The following is a 17,674-nucleotide window of genomic DNA, read 5'->3' on the forward strand; positions in this document are numbered from 1 at the left end:
CCGTTATCATGTCCATGTGATTCTACACTGATGAAAATATTGAGAGTAACATGAAACTGCATTTCTGTATTTCTTGACATAGACCTTTTAAAAGGTTAGGCCATTTTTAAAAGCCCCTCAGCAGCCTTAGTCAACAGGGAGAAGAAATATGATTGCAAGGCCACATCTTACTGCATTAAACGTTGGATAGAATGACAGAATTTTCTAATTTTTTTTCTTGCACAGTGTAATCCTTTCTGTCACACATTGTAGTTATTGTGTTACTGCACACACAGTAAAAGTCAGCTTAGCAGAGCTACCTCTCACTCTGATGCCACAGTTCCCACCCACAGGTAAACTTTTCCTTTCAGTAGGACACCAACTTTCTCAAATATACTACGCTCAGTTTTGGAGCTACTCGTGGAGATTGACAGTTCGCTATCATGACTTATGAGTAACATTAAAGAGTGACAAACCACCTATCTTTTTGCCTTCTTGTCACCTCACTGCTCTCAACAAATTGCTGTTTTCTTGTTCTCATCATTCAAATCTTCACTTATGGCTTAATATGTAACAGAGATGGTGCTGTGAGTCACGTAGCAACACTCTAAATATCTACTCTAATTTGGATGGAAGCCTCCGGCTGGAAAGAAAAAGACCAGCCCTGAACAGCGTCTGTATGCTGTTCCATCTGCCTTTCAGAGGTTATTGTGAATGTCCAAAACAAATAGTGTTCTGTTTGTGGTGACAATTATCTGACACACTCACTGCTGTAAAAAGAAAAATCAGAATAATCATTTTCATCATTTCTGATGATTCAGTAGCAGTTGTACTTTTCTTCTGGGTGTTAACGTACCTGCTAATGATCAAACTGTGGACTCCATACTTGCTTTCAATCTTGTACTTTCCTGGGGCATTGGGTGGGTCGATTGGCACTCCTCCTTTATACCTAAAAAGAATCAAAATCATCAGTCAGCGATACCTTCTCATACTGCATTTCACAACACACCTCAAACTGATCAAATATGTGTCAATGTGTTGTGATCTCAAATAGCAGCAGATGGTCACAAGATGTTAGAAAGTGGGAGCGACCATTGTAAATTAGTACTGAGGAGCTCTGAAAAATTAGGGACAAAAGACCTACGCCTGTGACAAGTGAATATTCTCACCATTTGACAATGGGCCTTGGGTTTCCCTCCACAGTGCAAAAAAGCTTGACGGGGGTCTTCTCCCACACAGTGTGGGGCCGCAAGGCCACCAGGAAGTCTGGCATCTTAGGAACTTCATCCAACACAGCCGTCTTCTTTGCCATCAAATCCCTCACCTGGAGGAGTGAAGTATATCAGGTGAATGTGTGCAGCCCAGCACATTAATTACAGGATAGTTACACAGTTTTCTCCATGTGCTATAAGTTGTAATAACTGCCCATGCTTCCTATCAATAAAATATACAAGTATCAGACGGAGGAATTAAGTCATTTTTCAATTTGAAACTGAAGGAAAGATTGAAGAACTTGTGAGTTAATTTCTTGCTCTTTATGTTCCTAAATCCTTTCTATAAAATAGAATTTCAGTTGAAAAAAAAATGCAATCAATCTTAATGATCTCATTCTAATTTACATGAAAGAACAGCATTAATGATGCAAGACGGTATTTAAACTGCCTGACAGAGCCAGAGGATTCGTCGATTTAAGATATTTAAGGTGAGCTAAAATGCATGTACATATTTATGTATTTATATGTATATACATACATATATTTATGTTTATATATATATATATTTTATGAAAAACTGAAAAATTGTGCTCTAGACAACTTAAAGAATATCTCTGCAGAGAAGGTCCCATTTTTTTGGCTTCCAAAATTGTGTTTTGTCTTTATGTTTGAATATAAAGTGCAGCTATGCACCGTGTCAACAGGACTGCTGTACCTGGATAAAGAGAATTGCATGACTGAATTAAATGTTCTGCAGAAACATTATATACTTCATTTAAACCAGTGACATTGTTGATCTCATGGCATTAATTTAGCAAAGTATGAAATTAAGTTGCGATAAGTCATTCATCAGATAAATAAAAAATCTCTAAGTGAACAGATTTAACCTTGATTTTAGTTTGACTTATCATACAGTACAAATCATTAAAAATGAGTGGGTATGTGTATCTGTATCTTTAACAGATACTGTATAAATCATAATATATATGTAAAAAGAAGAAAACAAGTAGACTGTCACATAAACCTAAATCTGTCGTCCACTAAGCTCCTCACCTCATTTTTTATAGCAATACTCTCCACTTGGACCTTAGTGGCAATCCTCATCCTGTGGAGCTCCTCCTGAATAACAGCCAGTCCTTTCCCAACATTTGTGGTCACTCTCTGGTACTCCTCAGTCTCCTCAGCAGTCCTAACAACACACATCAAATCATTCTAATACTAAATTTGACTTCAAAACATTACTGGGCATAAGCCAGAGGTTTACCATTTAGATATTTGATTGTTGATATCCCTTAAAAGTTGTAATCCAAGAACAGAACTCAACTGTTGTTTTACATTGAGCTGACACCAAATAAAACTGAAATATCTCCATTTTAGGTCTAAGCTATCAAAAAAATAACAAATTCAACAAAACTATCCTCCATACTTTACTAAGCCCTCATATTAAGTTCAGTATGTATAATCAGTATTAGTTCTAGCAGATAATAAGACCAACAGTTTAAGTCAATACTGCATGATTGTTTCCATATCTACTGTAATCCTACATAATAATCAATGAAAAAACACAGTGGAAATGGACTATCTGAGATCAGCTGGTGCAGTACTTTTGAATGAAATATAACAGCGGTCAGTGGGAACTCACCTCTGTCGGAAAGCTGGTATTGTATAGGCTGGTTCCGCCATAGCCTCTGTGGCTTGGGCCTGCACCTGGCTTGCAAATTTAGAGCTTGATTTCCTGTTGAAGGGAGAGTCCATCAGGATGAAACAGTCAAAGAAAAATCCTTCCATGAATGGTTTTCAGGTTTTAGTTTTGTAAAAGCAATCACTAATGACACCCGAAAGATCTGGGAGGGGTTTTCTTAAAAAGGATGTAACTAAACACATTACGAAATAATTCCCTAAAGAATGTGTGTATTAAGCTTACATAGGACGTCCAGAAAATGAACTTCCAATTATATAGCCAACTACACTTACATGTTCAAACTAGTTACTGAGCAGTTAAAAATGGACTGCAGGCAAGTTTAGCGTGTAAAAGTTAGTATGTGTTGTTAGTGCCCCATTTACATTTTAATTAAAAAAAACAACAAAAAGAAAATTATTGGTCAAAGTGACAGAAAAGGAATGTCTGTGTACAAACTACCCAGACTTTTATATTTTTCCTGTCTAGTCTTCAAGAGCAATTTAGTCAGTACCGGCATATTGCTCTAACCACTGGTCTCAGACGTAGGTCAGGTTCAAGTTCTGGTATATCCAACTGACATAAGGCAGGTGCTGCATGACAGCATGGCAGGTTTATACAAGATGACTTTTGGGACTAGATCTGAACTCGCGTGTAGCAGCACAAAACTGAGACATAAGCAGGTTCATTTTCTGCCCTCTTCTCATTAATAGTGACAAAAAAATAGCACTGCGAGGCTTTATAAAAGCGTGCCATAGCAATGCAGAAAAAATACATTAATGTCTCCCATCACCCTGAGTTAAAAAAGCTGTAGAAGCAGTTGAGCATCAGTAGGAGCAACACTTCAAATCCTCTAAAGTCCTGACATGCTGCAGGCTCCAAAGCTACTCAATAAAAGGAGCTGTATACTTATTGGTGAGTTTTCAGTGGTTTTCACTGATCTTAGTTAGTTAATTAAACAGGTAACAGTTAGAGTAGCATTACACAGCTGGATGAATCTGTTGTGTGAGGTTAAATAGTAATCGTTTAACACAAGTGAACGTGGTTACAATCAGCCTCCTTTTTTTAACTCAACAAGAAAAAACAGAGAACTTTGAACCTTCTGAAAGTCTTCTTTCTAGTGCAGAACTTTGACTATCACAAACTGTGGCAACACATGAGTTTTCCTGCAGAGGCATACATATGAAAACTGCTCAGAAAATGTGATGTCAGTTGACAAATGAACAGTAAGCTAGGAAGCAGACAGATGTGCAGCAGCAAATTGGACCTATAGACCTGCTTCTCAGCAAACAGCTCGACACGTTTTGCTCTACCTGGCAAAGCAGCAGGAGCTGTGCTTGACAATGAAACAGGAACACTTCACCCTCATACCTTTCTGTCTGCTGCTGGACAACATGTTTAGTGTGCTGATAAGCATAGTCAGTTTTCACTTGGCTCACATGCTTCTTCTTATACCAAGGTATGACTTTGGAAGCCATGACTGGAACACTTCAAGGAGACCTGGCTGAGAGCACCAGGGGGGGGGGGGGGGGGGGGAGACCATACGTGTGTTAATCTTGTCAGAAATATCAATACAAGTCTTTACTTCCCCATTACTGTCCTGCTTAGCTGTTGCAGTATATGCAGAATAAACAAATCTCAACAGTCAGTGATTCTTGATTAGGATTACACCTCAGCACAATCCCTTCTGATGCCCTCCTCAAGAATTCTTTGTGTGGTAATATTTGCATTGCTACACTTTAGTGCTGAAACACTAAGACTGCAATAGATTTTGAAAACATTTATCTAACAGCAGCACATTTAGGAGAGATTCAGCAGAATAGCTTGTAGCTTAGAGCTCACCACTTCCAATGTTTCCCCTGACAACCTTACAGAGCTCAGCTATGAATAGCTTGCAGAAGTCGGCATATTCCATGATTGGAGAAATCAAGACGATGATTATTACCGAAGGAGCACACATCATTTTATTGAAACTTAAATGCAGGAAACGATAGAAAATAATCAGACTGCAAAGGGTCTTTCAAACTGTGGAAGACTAGCATGTACCTACACTCTGCCTGTGGCTAATCCTACTTACAGCTTGTATGAACAACTATTTCATCATACAAACAGTTCAACAAGAGTCTTTTTAGGTGACACAAAAATAAGGTCAGCAACCTCTTAATACTGAGGTACGAAAGGATGTTCTGCTCAGAGATATTACACACTGCTGCTATAGACTATAGTCTTTCCACACAAGAGCCTTGTAAAACCATTTCTTTTACCAACACACTTCACCTCTGCCATGGCTGACAGCAAATTACTTCTGCTCCAGCACTAAACTTCCTGTTTCAAAACTTATTTGTAATGCCAGCAAATATTAACAAAAGTGACTTACCCCAAGAGATTAAAACAGCGCAAAGCGGTGGCAGACCAGCCTGATGCCACTTGGGAAGCACTTGCTGATGGTAACAAAAATATTACCCTCTCACCAAAGGAATGCTGTTCCCCTTCCACCCCATGTATGGATGCTCTTAAGACTATATATAGCATTTACCCCCAAATTTCATTCTCATTCTGCACTTTGGAGATGAAGAACATGTATCTGTTCTTGCAAATTTAATGATTTAGTTGAAGGTGTGTTTCATCTGCTTCCTTTATCATATTATAAGTATTTTGGACTCAGAAGAAAAAGAAAAGATTGAACAAAAAAAACAATAAAATATTACATTGTCTCCAAAATAAAAAGAAGCAAGAGTGTCAACAAACAACAATGCTATACGAGGGAAAATATCAAATTTGTATTAAAATGGCATCTTCCCATTATAGGAAAAAGTATATATTACAAGAAAGATTAGAAAAAGACATCTCTCTCTCATAAATCAAATGTATAAATCTATGCAATAGTCGGAAACCAGTTTTGAGATCAATTTCTGGCAGATCCAAACACTTGGAGTCGAATGAGACCTTTTTAGGTTTCTTGAGACAGCATGTCCTCCTTGGCTCAACACTTGCAAGCAGAAGTCAAGTTATTTTTAACAGCAAGTCCTCTGTTACAGTGATACCCCCACCACTTACTGTACAGAAGCCTCTGCAGCTATTTTTGTTCACACAACCTAATTTAAAATAAATAACGAGACTGAAGATACAGAGAAAATGAAGGAGAATCAATGACAAGTAAAAAATAACAGAGAACTAAAAAAGAAGAAGCAGGATTTGGGTTTATTGCCAAGATGACTTTCAGTTGGCTAACCTTTGAACTCCAGTATATTCATTAATGAAACACAGAAACTCATTTCCTTCTTAGAGAGCCAAAGTAAAGAGTTTAGAGAATAAACCTGAGTTTTGCATCTCCCACATTACCATATCACACCAAAGTCCCCAACAGCTAACATGGAAGAGCTGCTCACTTTCACTAGATAAAATTCTAAAGTTTTTAGAAAACTGTGTTGACTCATTGCAAAAATGAAGAAGACTGATCTCAGTGAGGGAAGTTACACTGCAACTCTCCTGCAGATCATTTACCTCCAGCAGTCAAACAATAAGCCACTTCCTAAAAACACAGTTACAACAGTCCGAGCTCTGTTGAGCCATGTATTCCTTTAACTCTCAGCAGTCATGATTTCTTGAGATTCTGTATCAATAAAATTGTTTCTATCAGAGAGAAGATTAATGGAATCCTTCCCACTATTATCACTGATGTATCATCAAGTAGAGCAGCTTTAGAAGTATCTTTAGAACCTGATTTGTATTTAGACAGCTTCTGCCCAGTTGATCTTTCTGAGCTAACAACAGCAATAGTCTCTTCTAAACCATCAACTTGTATTTTAGACCCAACCAGACTATTCAAGGAGGTTTTGGATTTGATCAATCTGTCTTTGTTGACATGATATGTATCTCAGACTTTTAAGGTTGCTGTAATTAAACCTTTACTTAAAAAACCTACTCTTGATTCAGAAGTGTTGGCTAATTATCGACCTATATCCAATCTACCTTTTTTGTCTTAAGTTCTTGAAAAAAATAGTTGCAGCTTAACTTTGTGATCATTTACATAGAAATAATCTGTTTGAAGAGTTTCAGTCAAGATTCAGAGTGCATCATAGCACAGAAACAGCATTGGTGAAAGTTACCAATGATCTCCTCTTAGCCTCTGATAGCATACTTGTTTCTGTACTTGTCCTGTTGGATCTCAGTGATGCATGTGATACGATCGATCACAGCATTCTGTTACAGAGACTTGAACATGTTATTGGGATTAAAGGAACTGCATTAGGCTGGTTTAAGTCATATTTATCTGATAGATTCCAGTTTGTTCTTGTAAATGAAGAATCTTCCTCACACACCAGAGTAAGTCATGGAGTTCCTCAGGGTTCTGTGCTTGGACCGATTCTTTTTATTTTACACATGCTTCCATTAGGTAACATTATCAGACAGCATGGCATACATTTCCATTTCTATGCTGATGATACTCAGCTGTACTTATCTATGAAACCAGATGAAACCAATAGGTTGGTTTGACTACAAGCCTGTCTTAAAGCCATAAAGACCTGGATGACTCAGAACTGTCTGCTTTTAAATTCAGACAAAACTGAAGTTGTTCTCTTTGGACCTGAGCGCTTCAGGGAGAAATTGTCTAGTTATATAGTTACTCTAGATGATATTTCCTTGGCTTCTAGTTCTACAGTGTGGAACCTTGGAGTTATTTTTAACCAGAATTTATCATTTGACGCACATATAAAACTGGTTTCTAGGACTGCCTTCTTTCACCTTCGTAATATTGCCAAAATCAGGAACATCCTGTCTCAGAGTGATGCAAAAAAAACTGCTCCATGCATTTCAAGATCGGACTTCTGTAATTCTTTATTATTGGGCTGTCCCACATAGTCTCTGAAAAGCCTCCAGCTGATCCAAAATATTGCAGCCAGAGTTCTGATGAGAACTAACAGGAGAGATCAGGTTTCTCCAGTTTTAGCTTCTCTTGGCTCCCTGTTAAATTCAGAATAGAATTTAAGATTCTTTTCCTCACATATAAAGCTCTTAATGACCGAGCTCCATCATATCTTAAAGATCCTATTGTAAGATATTTTCCTAACAGAGCCCTTTGCTTAAGATTAAGCTAAAAAACTTTCCTTTGATAAAGCTTATAGTTAGAGATGGCTCAGGTAATCCTGAAACATCCCATAGTTAAGCTGCTATAGGCCTCGACTGCTGGGGGACCTCATCTGTCACACCTTTCCTCACTTTGCTCTCTTTTCCCCTTGTTTAATTTCTCAAATGATATTATGTACATGTGACATTATTGTGGTTATTAACTTGTGTTTCCCTGTTCCAACAGGTATCCTTTGTATGGTGTTATGGTGTTTTTCCCCCCTCTCTTCTGTCTTCTCAAACCCCAGCTGGTCGAGGCGGATGGCCACCCTCCCTGAGTCTGGTTCTGCCAGAGGTTTCTTCCTGTTAAAAGGGAGTTGTTCCTTTCCACAGTCGTCACAGGCACGCTCAGGTTGGGAGATTGGACTGAAGAGAAGTTTCGGTGCAATCTATTGGTTTTCTTAGCTAGGATATTGTTTTTGAATTGGCTGTATTGGATTCTTTTGAAATTAATTAATTGGATTTCATTGGATTATGATTACAATGAATTGAACTCCAATTGGCTTGAATTAGACTATATTATTCAAGTGCCTTGAAATGACAGTTGTAATATGGCGCTATATAAATAAAACTGAATTGAATTGCATTGAACTTTATAGTCAGTTCATCCACACACGTGTACTCAAACAGAGAACTGTGAACAAAGTCTTTTCATTGTATTAAAATTCAAAAAGAGTCGTTTTGCCCGTTTATTAGGGAAACCCACACCTTGTAGAACATAACAGTTTATAAGTTACAGAAGTGATGTTTTTGCTGGAAGATCAGTAAAGAGAAACACCTCTCATATCTGGCAGTCCATCATGACATCTGCACTTCAAATGTGTGTCACAGTTTATGTTTTGATTATTGTTATGTTTCAGGTTCTGTCACGTTTTATGTTTGATCTTCATGTTTTCAGGTACTTTGCTATGTTTCAGGTCATGTTTTTTCCCCTGTCACGTTATGTTCACTCATGGTAAATGGACTTGTACTTGTATAGCGCTTTTCTAGTCTAACAGACCACTCAAAGCGCTTCACTACATGCTGCATTCCCACTCACACACACTCATACAGCACGTCTTAAGATACACATAACTACGTGCTTTTTTCTAAGCATTCACACACATTCATACCCCCAATGATACACTGGGGGAGCAACGTGGGGTTCAGTGTCTTGCCCAAGGACGCTTCGACATGTATCCTAGGGAAGCCAGAGTCGAACCACTGACCTTCCAATTGGTGGGCGACTGCTCTTCCTCCTGAGCTACAGCCGTCACCTGTTTTCCGTTTCACAGCTGCACATCATCACCAATCACTTCCCCACAGCATTTAGTTTCCAGGTTCAGTCACAGTATTTGCAGAATACTCACTTTCCCTTCTACGCTCACGCCACAAACGTTAAGTCTGGTTAGGTCTCATCGTCTTTCGTTTTTGTTGACCATAGTCACAGTCTTGTTTTATTTTTATGGTCAAGTATTTTTGATAATCCGGCTCAGCCGCATTTTCTGTTTTTGCCCGTTGTGTGTTTTTGCCTTTTGGAATAAACCTCTTTGATTTGAGAAGTCTGGGTCCTACCTTCCACCACCGTCCCTGACAATGTGTAAATGTGCATTTACACTTATTACAACAGAAAAACTGTACACAAGCAATTCAAAATATGGCGAGTAGAAGTGAACATCATAAACCATCATAGTTCTCCTCTGTACTTGACCTAATATGACGCGTCCATTCATATCTACTTATCATATATGGACAATTGTAATAAATAAACAAAAACATCAAGATGATGAAGTGTGTGTGGCCAGTATTTACTAAACATAGAAAAAAGTTTAAAAAAAAAACACTTTACAAAGTGGACACAAAAAGCTGTCAATTAATTAAAACCTTTCTTTGTGGTTGATGCTGACATCAAACCTCCACAAATTGAAATGCAATATTTTCTTCTAATTCTATCTTCTGAAGCCAAAACTGAAAAGGCTCAAGCAGAGTCATTTTTCACAGACTTGACAAAGCTTGCTTCAAAGACATGAAACATCTGACACAGGCTAGTACTAATCATAATCAAATTATTTGTAAATGGAGTCTCCTTCAGCTTTATGTTATTTTCTGTTAAGTGCTGCCACCTAGTGTCTGTATACAGTAAATTTAAATGCTGATACATGTGATATTTATAGATTTATTCAGTCTACTATGCTCAAAAATACTTTTATAAATGCTGTGGGACAACATACCAGGATTAGAACATTTCAAATTGAAGAAAAAATAAACACAAAACTATTAGAAAAGCAACAGCAATACATTAGGAGCAAAAAAATGAATGAAAAAGTAGATCGAGATATGAACAATGTTCCCACATCTCTGATGAATGGTCGGATTTTTAAACTGGTAGATATATTACCTCCATTTCAGTGCATCTTACATATTCTGTCAGTGGTATACATAATGATAGCGATGCTTCCAAATGTATCCTTCAAAATCCTTTTTCAAAACCTTAAAATGCATTCATACAAAAATAATAATCAAGTCGATTGAATACCTCAGAGATCTCAGAAACTTTTAATATTTGGACATTTTTTCAGCTTGCTGTGTTTTAGACCTCGATCTGCATTCAGTCTATTTGTATGGATGAGATGTGTGTGTGTGTGCACGTGTCTGTATGACTTTTGATCACTTGCTGAATTCCAGTTTCCCGTCTCTGGCCCCAGCACCGAGCGTGTTTGTAGAAGGAACAAAAGTGATTATTGGAGCATGATAATGTGATGAGCAGGAAGCTTATAAGTCTGATGTGCCTCATGCTAGAGAAACACTAGATTTTAGACCATCTGAGATGCAATGATATAGAAAAGCTTTTTTCTCTTGTTGTTGATTTGACAGTGGGTTTTTTTATGCTTTTTCTTCATTGTCTTTTTACAGTAAACTAAATGACTCGATTCCAACAGTTTCATGATAGAAAGTACATTTCTAAACTTCTTTCCATGTCAATTTACAATTGGATGGCAGGGTGGTGACGGATGCTATTTGGTCCACACTTCAGTCTAACAAGTCTACAAAGTAAGTTAAAGTCAACAGGCTTGGTTATTGTAGTATTTAGTTCACATATTTCTGGTTCTTCTGTGGAAGATGATGAATATAATCCCAAATTCCAGAAAAGTAATTAAACTTTCTAAAATACAGAAATTCTGAATTTATTTTGCTTGAATCTTTCTTCAACAGATAAAATAAATTATCCCTATTGTGATCACGACCTACTTCGATGAATAGCTTATTGCAGAAACACACAAAAAAAAATTGGCATACTTGTGAATCTGAATGTGAATCCATGTTCACCATTGTGTTCATTCAGTTCAGTTTGGCTTACTCATATAATGCCAATTTCAAAAATGTCATCTGAAGGAACTTTAAACAAAGAATGCACAAGTCCATTTAAATCCAATTGTGATCAAATTCAGTGTGATCGATTTAAATCTAAATCAGCCCATTTAATCATAGTTATGCTCATACAATGCTAGATCGCATCAAATCCTCTGTTATACTCAGTAAACCATCCTGAGCATGCATGAGCTGGTGGGGGACAGTGGAGATGAGAACAAGCAGAAACCTAGATCAGAACCAGAACCAGGAAGGGGGGTCATCTGCTTCGACCAGGTGCGGGGTGAGAGGACAGGAAAGTGGGGACAACAAAGCGCCATAATACCAGACCAGAGAGAGCGAGTAAAACCAGAGAAAAACACAAGGTTAATGTGTCATGATCTGTGAGTTTTGTTGGGTTTGGATTTTGCTCTTTAGTTTCTGAACTGATGTCACATTCTGTTATCTCCGAGTTAAACTGGTCTTGGTTGTTTACCTTTGTTCACTCTGTGTAGTTAGTGTTTGTCTGTATTGTAGTTTACTTGTGGATTTCAGTTTTTTGTTTGACCTTTGTCTCCTTATCCTATCCATTCTGTGTAGTTACTACTCTGTCTCTGCATTCCACTCTGTTTCCCATCATTATACCTAGATGTTCATCATTACAATATCTAATCTTTAGATCATTATGCTAACACCTGTTCTCCATTTATTATCGCTCACCTAGATCCACTCTGCTAATCACCGTCTCCAGTACATATACTAAAGTAGTACTAGTACTAAATTTGTCCAAAGCCAGATCCCATTTGTTGTGTTCTTCTGTTCTATATTTTTAACAAGTTCTGCCCAGTTTCTTGTTTTGTTTGGAGTTCAGTCTTTGTATTCCCTGCTCCAGCAGCACCCTTTTGTTATTCACTTTTCTGTCTTTCTTTGCCTGGAAACAACTTCTTTGAGTGTGTTCCTGCAACAAATTTTTATAATTTATATAATTTCATAGGATTTCTATCTGTTATATAAAGGTTCAAACAAATTATACTTATATAGTTAACATTACAAATTATATTCAAGTCTTTGTTGCATTCTGTAAATGTGAATTTTAATTCAGGTAACACCACAACTTGGTGTTTATGAACCAGCTTGGAATCTGTGGAAGAATCTTCAGTCAAATGAAATTCCTGAAAAACAGAAACTATAAAAGACTGTGTGCGACAAGGATGTCAACTTCATACGCAGATTTAAGAGTTTTAATATTAGATCTCTCCCTTCAAAGTCTCTGTTAGTGAATGATTTGATCTGTGATCGTCATATTGATATATTTTGTTTTACAGAAACCTGGCTGCAGCAGGAGGATCATGTTAGCATTAATGAATCAACTCCCTCTGACTATTTAAATGTTCACGTTCCTTGAACCACAGGCAGAGGAGGAGGAGTGGCAGCTATCTTCAGATCAGGGTTACTAATCAGTCCTTGACCCAAGATTAGTTTTTGCTCAGTTTTTTGACACAAAGTGGAAATCACAAAAACCTCTTGTGTTTGTTGTTGTGTATCGTCCACCTGGTCCTTATTCTGAGTTTCTGTCTGAATTCTCAGAGTTTTTATCCCAGTTAGTGCTGAGTACAGATAAAGTCATTGTAGTGGGTGACTTTAATATTCATGTAGATGTTGAAAATGACAGCCTAAATATTAACTTTAATTCTATATTAGACTCTATTGGATTTTCTCAAAGTGTTCACAGACCTACTCACTGCCTTAATCACACCCTTGACCTTGTGCTGACTTATGGCATTGAGAGTGAACAGTTAACAGTGTTCCCTCATAACCCTGTCTTGTCTGACCATTTTTTAATAACTTTTGAATTTACATTACTTGACTGTACGGCTTCTGAGAAGATTTTTACATATAGAAGGTGTCAATCTGAGAATGCTGTAACCAGATTTAAAGAGTTGATTTCATCATCCTTTTCTTCACTGCCATGTGCAGATATGACAGAGGACGGCTACCTAAATTTTACTCCAGTAGAACTTGACTCTATTGTTGACAGCACTATAGCTTCAATGCGTACAACACTGGACAATGTTGCCCCTCTGAAAAGGAAGGTAATCAGTCAGAAGAGGTTGGCTCCTTGGTATAATTCACAGCTGCTTTAAAGCAGACTGCAAGAAAGCTGGAGAGACAGTGGTGTTCCTCTAATTTAGAAGAGTCTCAATTAGTCTGGAAAGATAGTTTAATAACGTATAAGAAATCCCTTAATAAAGCTAGAACTGCTTACTATTCATTATTGATGGAAGAGAACAATCCCAGATTTCTTTTCAGCACTGTAGCCAGACTGACAAAGAGTCTGAGCTCTGTTGAGGCATGTATTCCTTTAACTCTCAGCAGTCATGATTTCATGAGATTCTTTATCAATAAAATTGTTTCTATCAGAGGGAAGATTAATGGAATCCTTCCCACTATTATCACTGATGTATCATCAAGTGCAGCAGTTTTAGAAGTATCTTTAGAACCTGATTTGTATTTAGACAGCTTCTGCCCAGTTGATCTCTCTGAGCTATCAACAGCAATAGTCTCTTCTAAACCATCAACTTGTATTTTAGACCCAATCCTAACCAGACTGTTCAAGGAGGTTTTCCCATTAATTGACATTTCCATACTGGATTTGATCAATCTGCCTTTGTTGACAGGATATGTACCTCAAACGTTTAAGGTTGCTGTAATTAAACCTTTACTTAAAAAACCTACTCTCGATTCAGAAGTGTTGGCTAATTATCGACCTATATCCAATCTCCTTTTTTGTCTAAAGTTCTTGAAAAAACAGTTGCAGTTCAACTTTGTGATCATTTACATAGAAATAATCTGTTTGAAGAGTTTCAGTCAGGATTCAGAGTGCATCATTGCACAGAAACAGCACTGGTTAAAGTTACCAATGATCTCCTCTTAGCCTCTGATAGCATACTTGTGTCTGTGCTTGTCCTGTTGGATCTCAGTGCTGCATTTGATACGATCGATCACAGCATTCTGTTACAGAGACTTGAACATGTTATTGGGATTAAAGGAACTGCATTAGGCTGGTTTAAGTCATATTTATCTGATAGATTCCAGTTTGTTCTTGTAAATGAAGAATCTTCCTCACACACCAGAGTAAGTCATGGAGTTCCTCAGGGTTTTGTGCTTGGACCGATTCTTTTTATTTTACACATGCTTCCATTAGGTAACATTATCAGACAGCATGGCATACATTTCCATTTCTATGCTGATGATACTCAGCTGTACTTATCTATGAAACCAGATGAAACCAATAGGTTGGTCTGACTACAAGCATGTCTTAAAGACATAAAGACCCGGATGACTCTAGATGGTATTTCCTTGGCTTCTAGTTCTACAGTGAGGAACCTTGGAGTTATTTTTGACCAGAATTTATCATTTGACGGACATATAAAACTAGTTTCTAGGACTGCCTTCTTTCACCTTCGTAATATTGCTAAAATCAGGAACATCCTGTCTCAGGGTGATGCAGAGAAACTAGTTCATGCATTTGTTACTTCAAGATTGGACTACTGTAATTCCTTATTATTGGGCTGTCCCACATATTCTCTGAAAAGCCTCCAGCTGATCCAAAATGCTGCAGCCAGAGTTCTGATGAGAACTAACAGGAAATATGTTTTTCCAGTTTTGGCTACTCGTCATTGGCTCCCTGTTAAATTCAGAATAGAATTTAAGATTCTTCTCCTCACATATAAAGCTCTTAATGACCAAGCTCCATCACATCTTAAAGATCTCATGTACAATATTTTCCTAACAGAGCATTCTGCTCCCAAACTGCAGGTTTACTTGTTGTTCCCAGAGTTTCTAAAAGTAGAATGGGAGGCAGAGCCTTCAGTTATCAGGCCTCTCTCTTGTGGAATAAGCTGCCAGTAAATGTCCGGGAAGCAGACACCCTCTCTAACTTTAAGATTAGGCTTAAAACCTTCCTTTTTGATAAAGCTTATAGTTAGGGATGGCTCAGGTGATCCTGAAACATCCCATAGTTATGCTAATATAGGCCAGAATGCTGGGGGACCTCCCATGATGTACCTCTCCTCCCTCTGCTCTCTTTACTCTCCATGCACATATGACATGATTTTTGTCATTAAGTTGTGTTTCTCTTTCTCAGCAGGTATCCCTGGCCTGGTGTTACAATGTCTGTTGTACCCTCTTTTCTGTCCTCTCAACCCACCAGCTGGTCAAGGCAGATGGCCACCCTTCCTGGTTCTGGTTCTGATGGAGGTTTCTTCCTGTTGAAAGGGAGATTTTTCTCTCCCTCCACATCAAGTAGAAGTTTTGGTACAATCTGTTGGTTTCCTTCGCTAGGCTTCTTTCTTTCTTTGTGTGTATGAATTGAACTGATTTGGAATTTAATTAATTAGATATGATGGTATTTGTTTTTGGTATTTGAAGGAATTGGATTCTAATTGACTTAAGTTAAATCATATATTTTAAGTGCCCTGAGATGACATTTGTTGTGATTTGGGGCTATATAAATAAAGCTGAATTGAATTGAAAATCTTGTTTAACTAACACTTATGATGGATGTTTTGCTAAGTGACCAAGACTCCCTGGCTGTTTTAAATGCTCTTTGCACCCAAAAATGAACAAACAGAAAAATCATTTAAACTGAGGGCTTCTTGTAAATGTTAATTTCACAGACTCTGTAATGTTAAAAATGGTTTTAACTGTCCAGTGATTTTAATTAATTTTTAACACACAAGATGTATTCGAATATGAATATAAAGATACAGATATCATTTGATGCAGTTTGGCGAGTACAATATGTTGTACACATTAACACTGTATGAGAAATAAAACATAATTTTTTAGTTTGGTGATAATAATAAAAAAAAGAATCGGTTCCTGATCTTAAAAAATTAGCAGGAACAAGCTTTGGAGTAATCAGTCTATGGTTTAGGATACATAAGCATTCCTTTTGAAGATGAAGATCAGTGGAATTCAAACAGTCTAGTCAATCTTTAATTCAAGGAGAGAAAAGAGACTCAGTGTTCACATTGATTCAGAAAATAGTGAAAGGATTATAGAGAAATTCTAATATTTAATTTTACAATATGAGGAAAAGGTCTAGTCATACTAATACTTTATGTTATTGTGGTATTTCTCTTCTTATAAATCTTAAATTTCCCTTCACATTTTCCCAAAGACTTGGCTAAAATTTACAAGCAAATAGCATCAGAACCCAAAAATAGAAACTGATGAATGTTAAACATTTTTGCTTGCCAAATTACCCTCATTATACAGTGGTTGTTAAAATAGGTGTAATAGGTTTCTGTATGGGGACATTTTAATCACAGATCATAACAATTTTCTTGGTTACAGCTGCCCTCATTTTCATATGAACATGCAAATGAAAAAAGTGCAATAAAAGAGGGGATTTCTGTACTAAAGTAAATAAGTGTACACATTTAAAAACTCAAACCTATTTCATTTTATACTTTTTAAATCAGACGTGTTCATTGAATACAATTAAAATACTGTAATTTTGGATTTGTATGGCAATAGTTGCTTTGTAAGTAGAGATAACGACACAGTCGCCAGAGAAGGTCACCCTGATGCAGCCATGACACCAGGGAGGGCATTCTGCCTCAGAGGGGAGTAAATATATGCTAAGCCCTCCCTCTTCTCCCTCTGTCCTGCTCTTTTGGTCAGAGAGTGGAGGTGGGGGTTGTTGGGGGACTTTCTTGTCACTATTGAAATCCCTGACTTGTGGTTAGAGCATGCTTTAGATTGGTCACGAGGGCAGAGAGAGTGAGGGATAAAGGGAGGTTCATAATTGAAGAAAGCCCTGAATCACAACAAATAAAAAGAAAAAGGGGGGGATAAGAGGAACGTCAGAGGCTTAACACGTCATTGAGTCAACAGATGTGGTTCCGAACGCATAGTGAGGTGATGTAACAGAGCTGCAGAGGGAAGAGTGGGGGATTGTATATTAATGCTGAGACTTGTTGCATCAAACCACCTGCTGAACAGAAAAAGATGCTTTCCACAAAACATTTAGCTAAATAAAATGTGAGTTTGAGAAAAAGGGGTATGCTTATGGTCTTACTGATATTATATGCTCTTGATAAAATATATGATATGATAAAATGATGTTTTTCCATGACACAGTCTGGTACAGACTAATCTGGCGTGGCTCTTCAATACTTTGTTTTCCTTTACATCCAAATCTCCTCACTGTGGGTGGGATCCATTGTTTGTATCCACAGGGTATGAAGCTGTGGTGGCACAGAAAAGACACAACTTTGTCACGTGTGTATGCATGTGTGTGTGTTTATTACATTGACTTAGCTGATGCTTGTGTCCAGAG

The 17,674-nt window shown here is 37.5% G+C and overlaps 1 protein-coding gene across 3 annotated transcripts in view; it reads right to left on the reverse strand.

Annotated features, from left to right (window-relative positions):
- myom2a (myomesin 2a) overlaps positions 1 to 5,328 on the reverse strand; it is a 34,590-nt gene extending 29,262 nt beyond the window's left edge. For all 3 annotated transcript variants that reach the window (XM_072383603.1, XM_072383602.1, XM_072383604.1), the window contains exons 1-6: positions 5,249 to 5,328; positions 4,243 to 4,375; positions 2,836 to 2,928; positions 2,247 to 2,382; positions 1,149 to 1,303; positions 836 to 928 (exon numbers count right to left, since the gene is read on the reverse strand). In XM_072383603.1, the coding sequence (XP_072239704.1) occupies positions 836 to 928; positions 1,149 to 1,303; positions 2,247 to 2,382; positions 2,836 to 2,928; positions 4,243 to 4,349 (584 nt within the window). In that variant the 5' untranslated portion in view covers positions 4,350 to 4,375; positions 5,249 to 5,328. The remainder of the gene's footprint in view (positions 1 to 835; positions 929 to 1,148; positions 1,304 to 2,246; positions 2,383 to 2,835; positions 2,929 to 4,242; positions 4,376 to 5,248) is intronic.
- Between the last annotated feature and the right edge of the window lie 12,346 nt (positions 5,329 to 17,674).

The sequence above is a fragment of the Leuresthes tenuis genome, unplaced genomic scaffold (genome assembly GCF_036924035.1).
Source record: "Leuresthes tenuis unplaced genomic scaffold, fLeuTen1.0.hap1 SCAF_4, whole genome shotgun sequence".
In the NCBI taxonomy this organism is placed as follows: domain Eukaryota; kingdom Metazoa; phylum Chordata; class Actinopteri; order Atheriniformes; family Atherinopsidae; genus Leuresthes; species Leuresthes tenuis.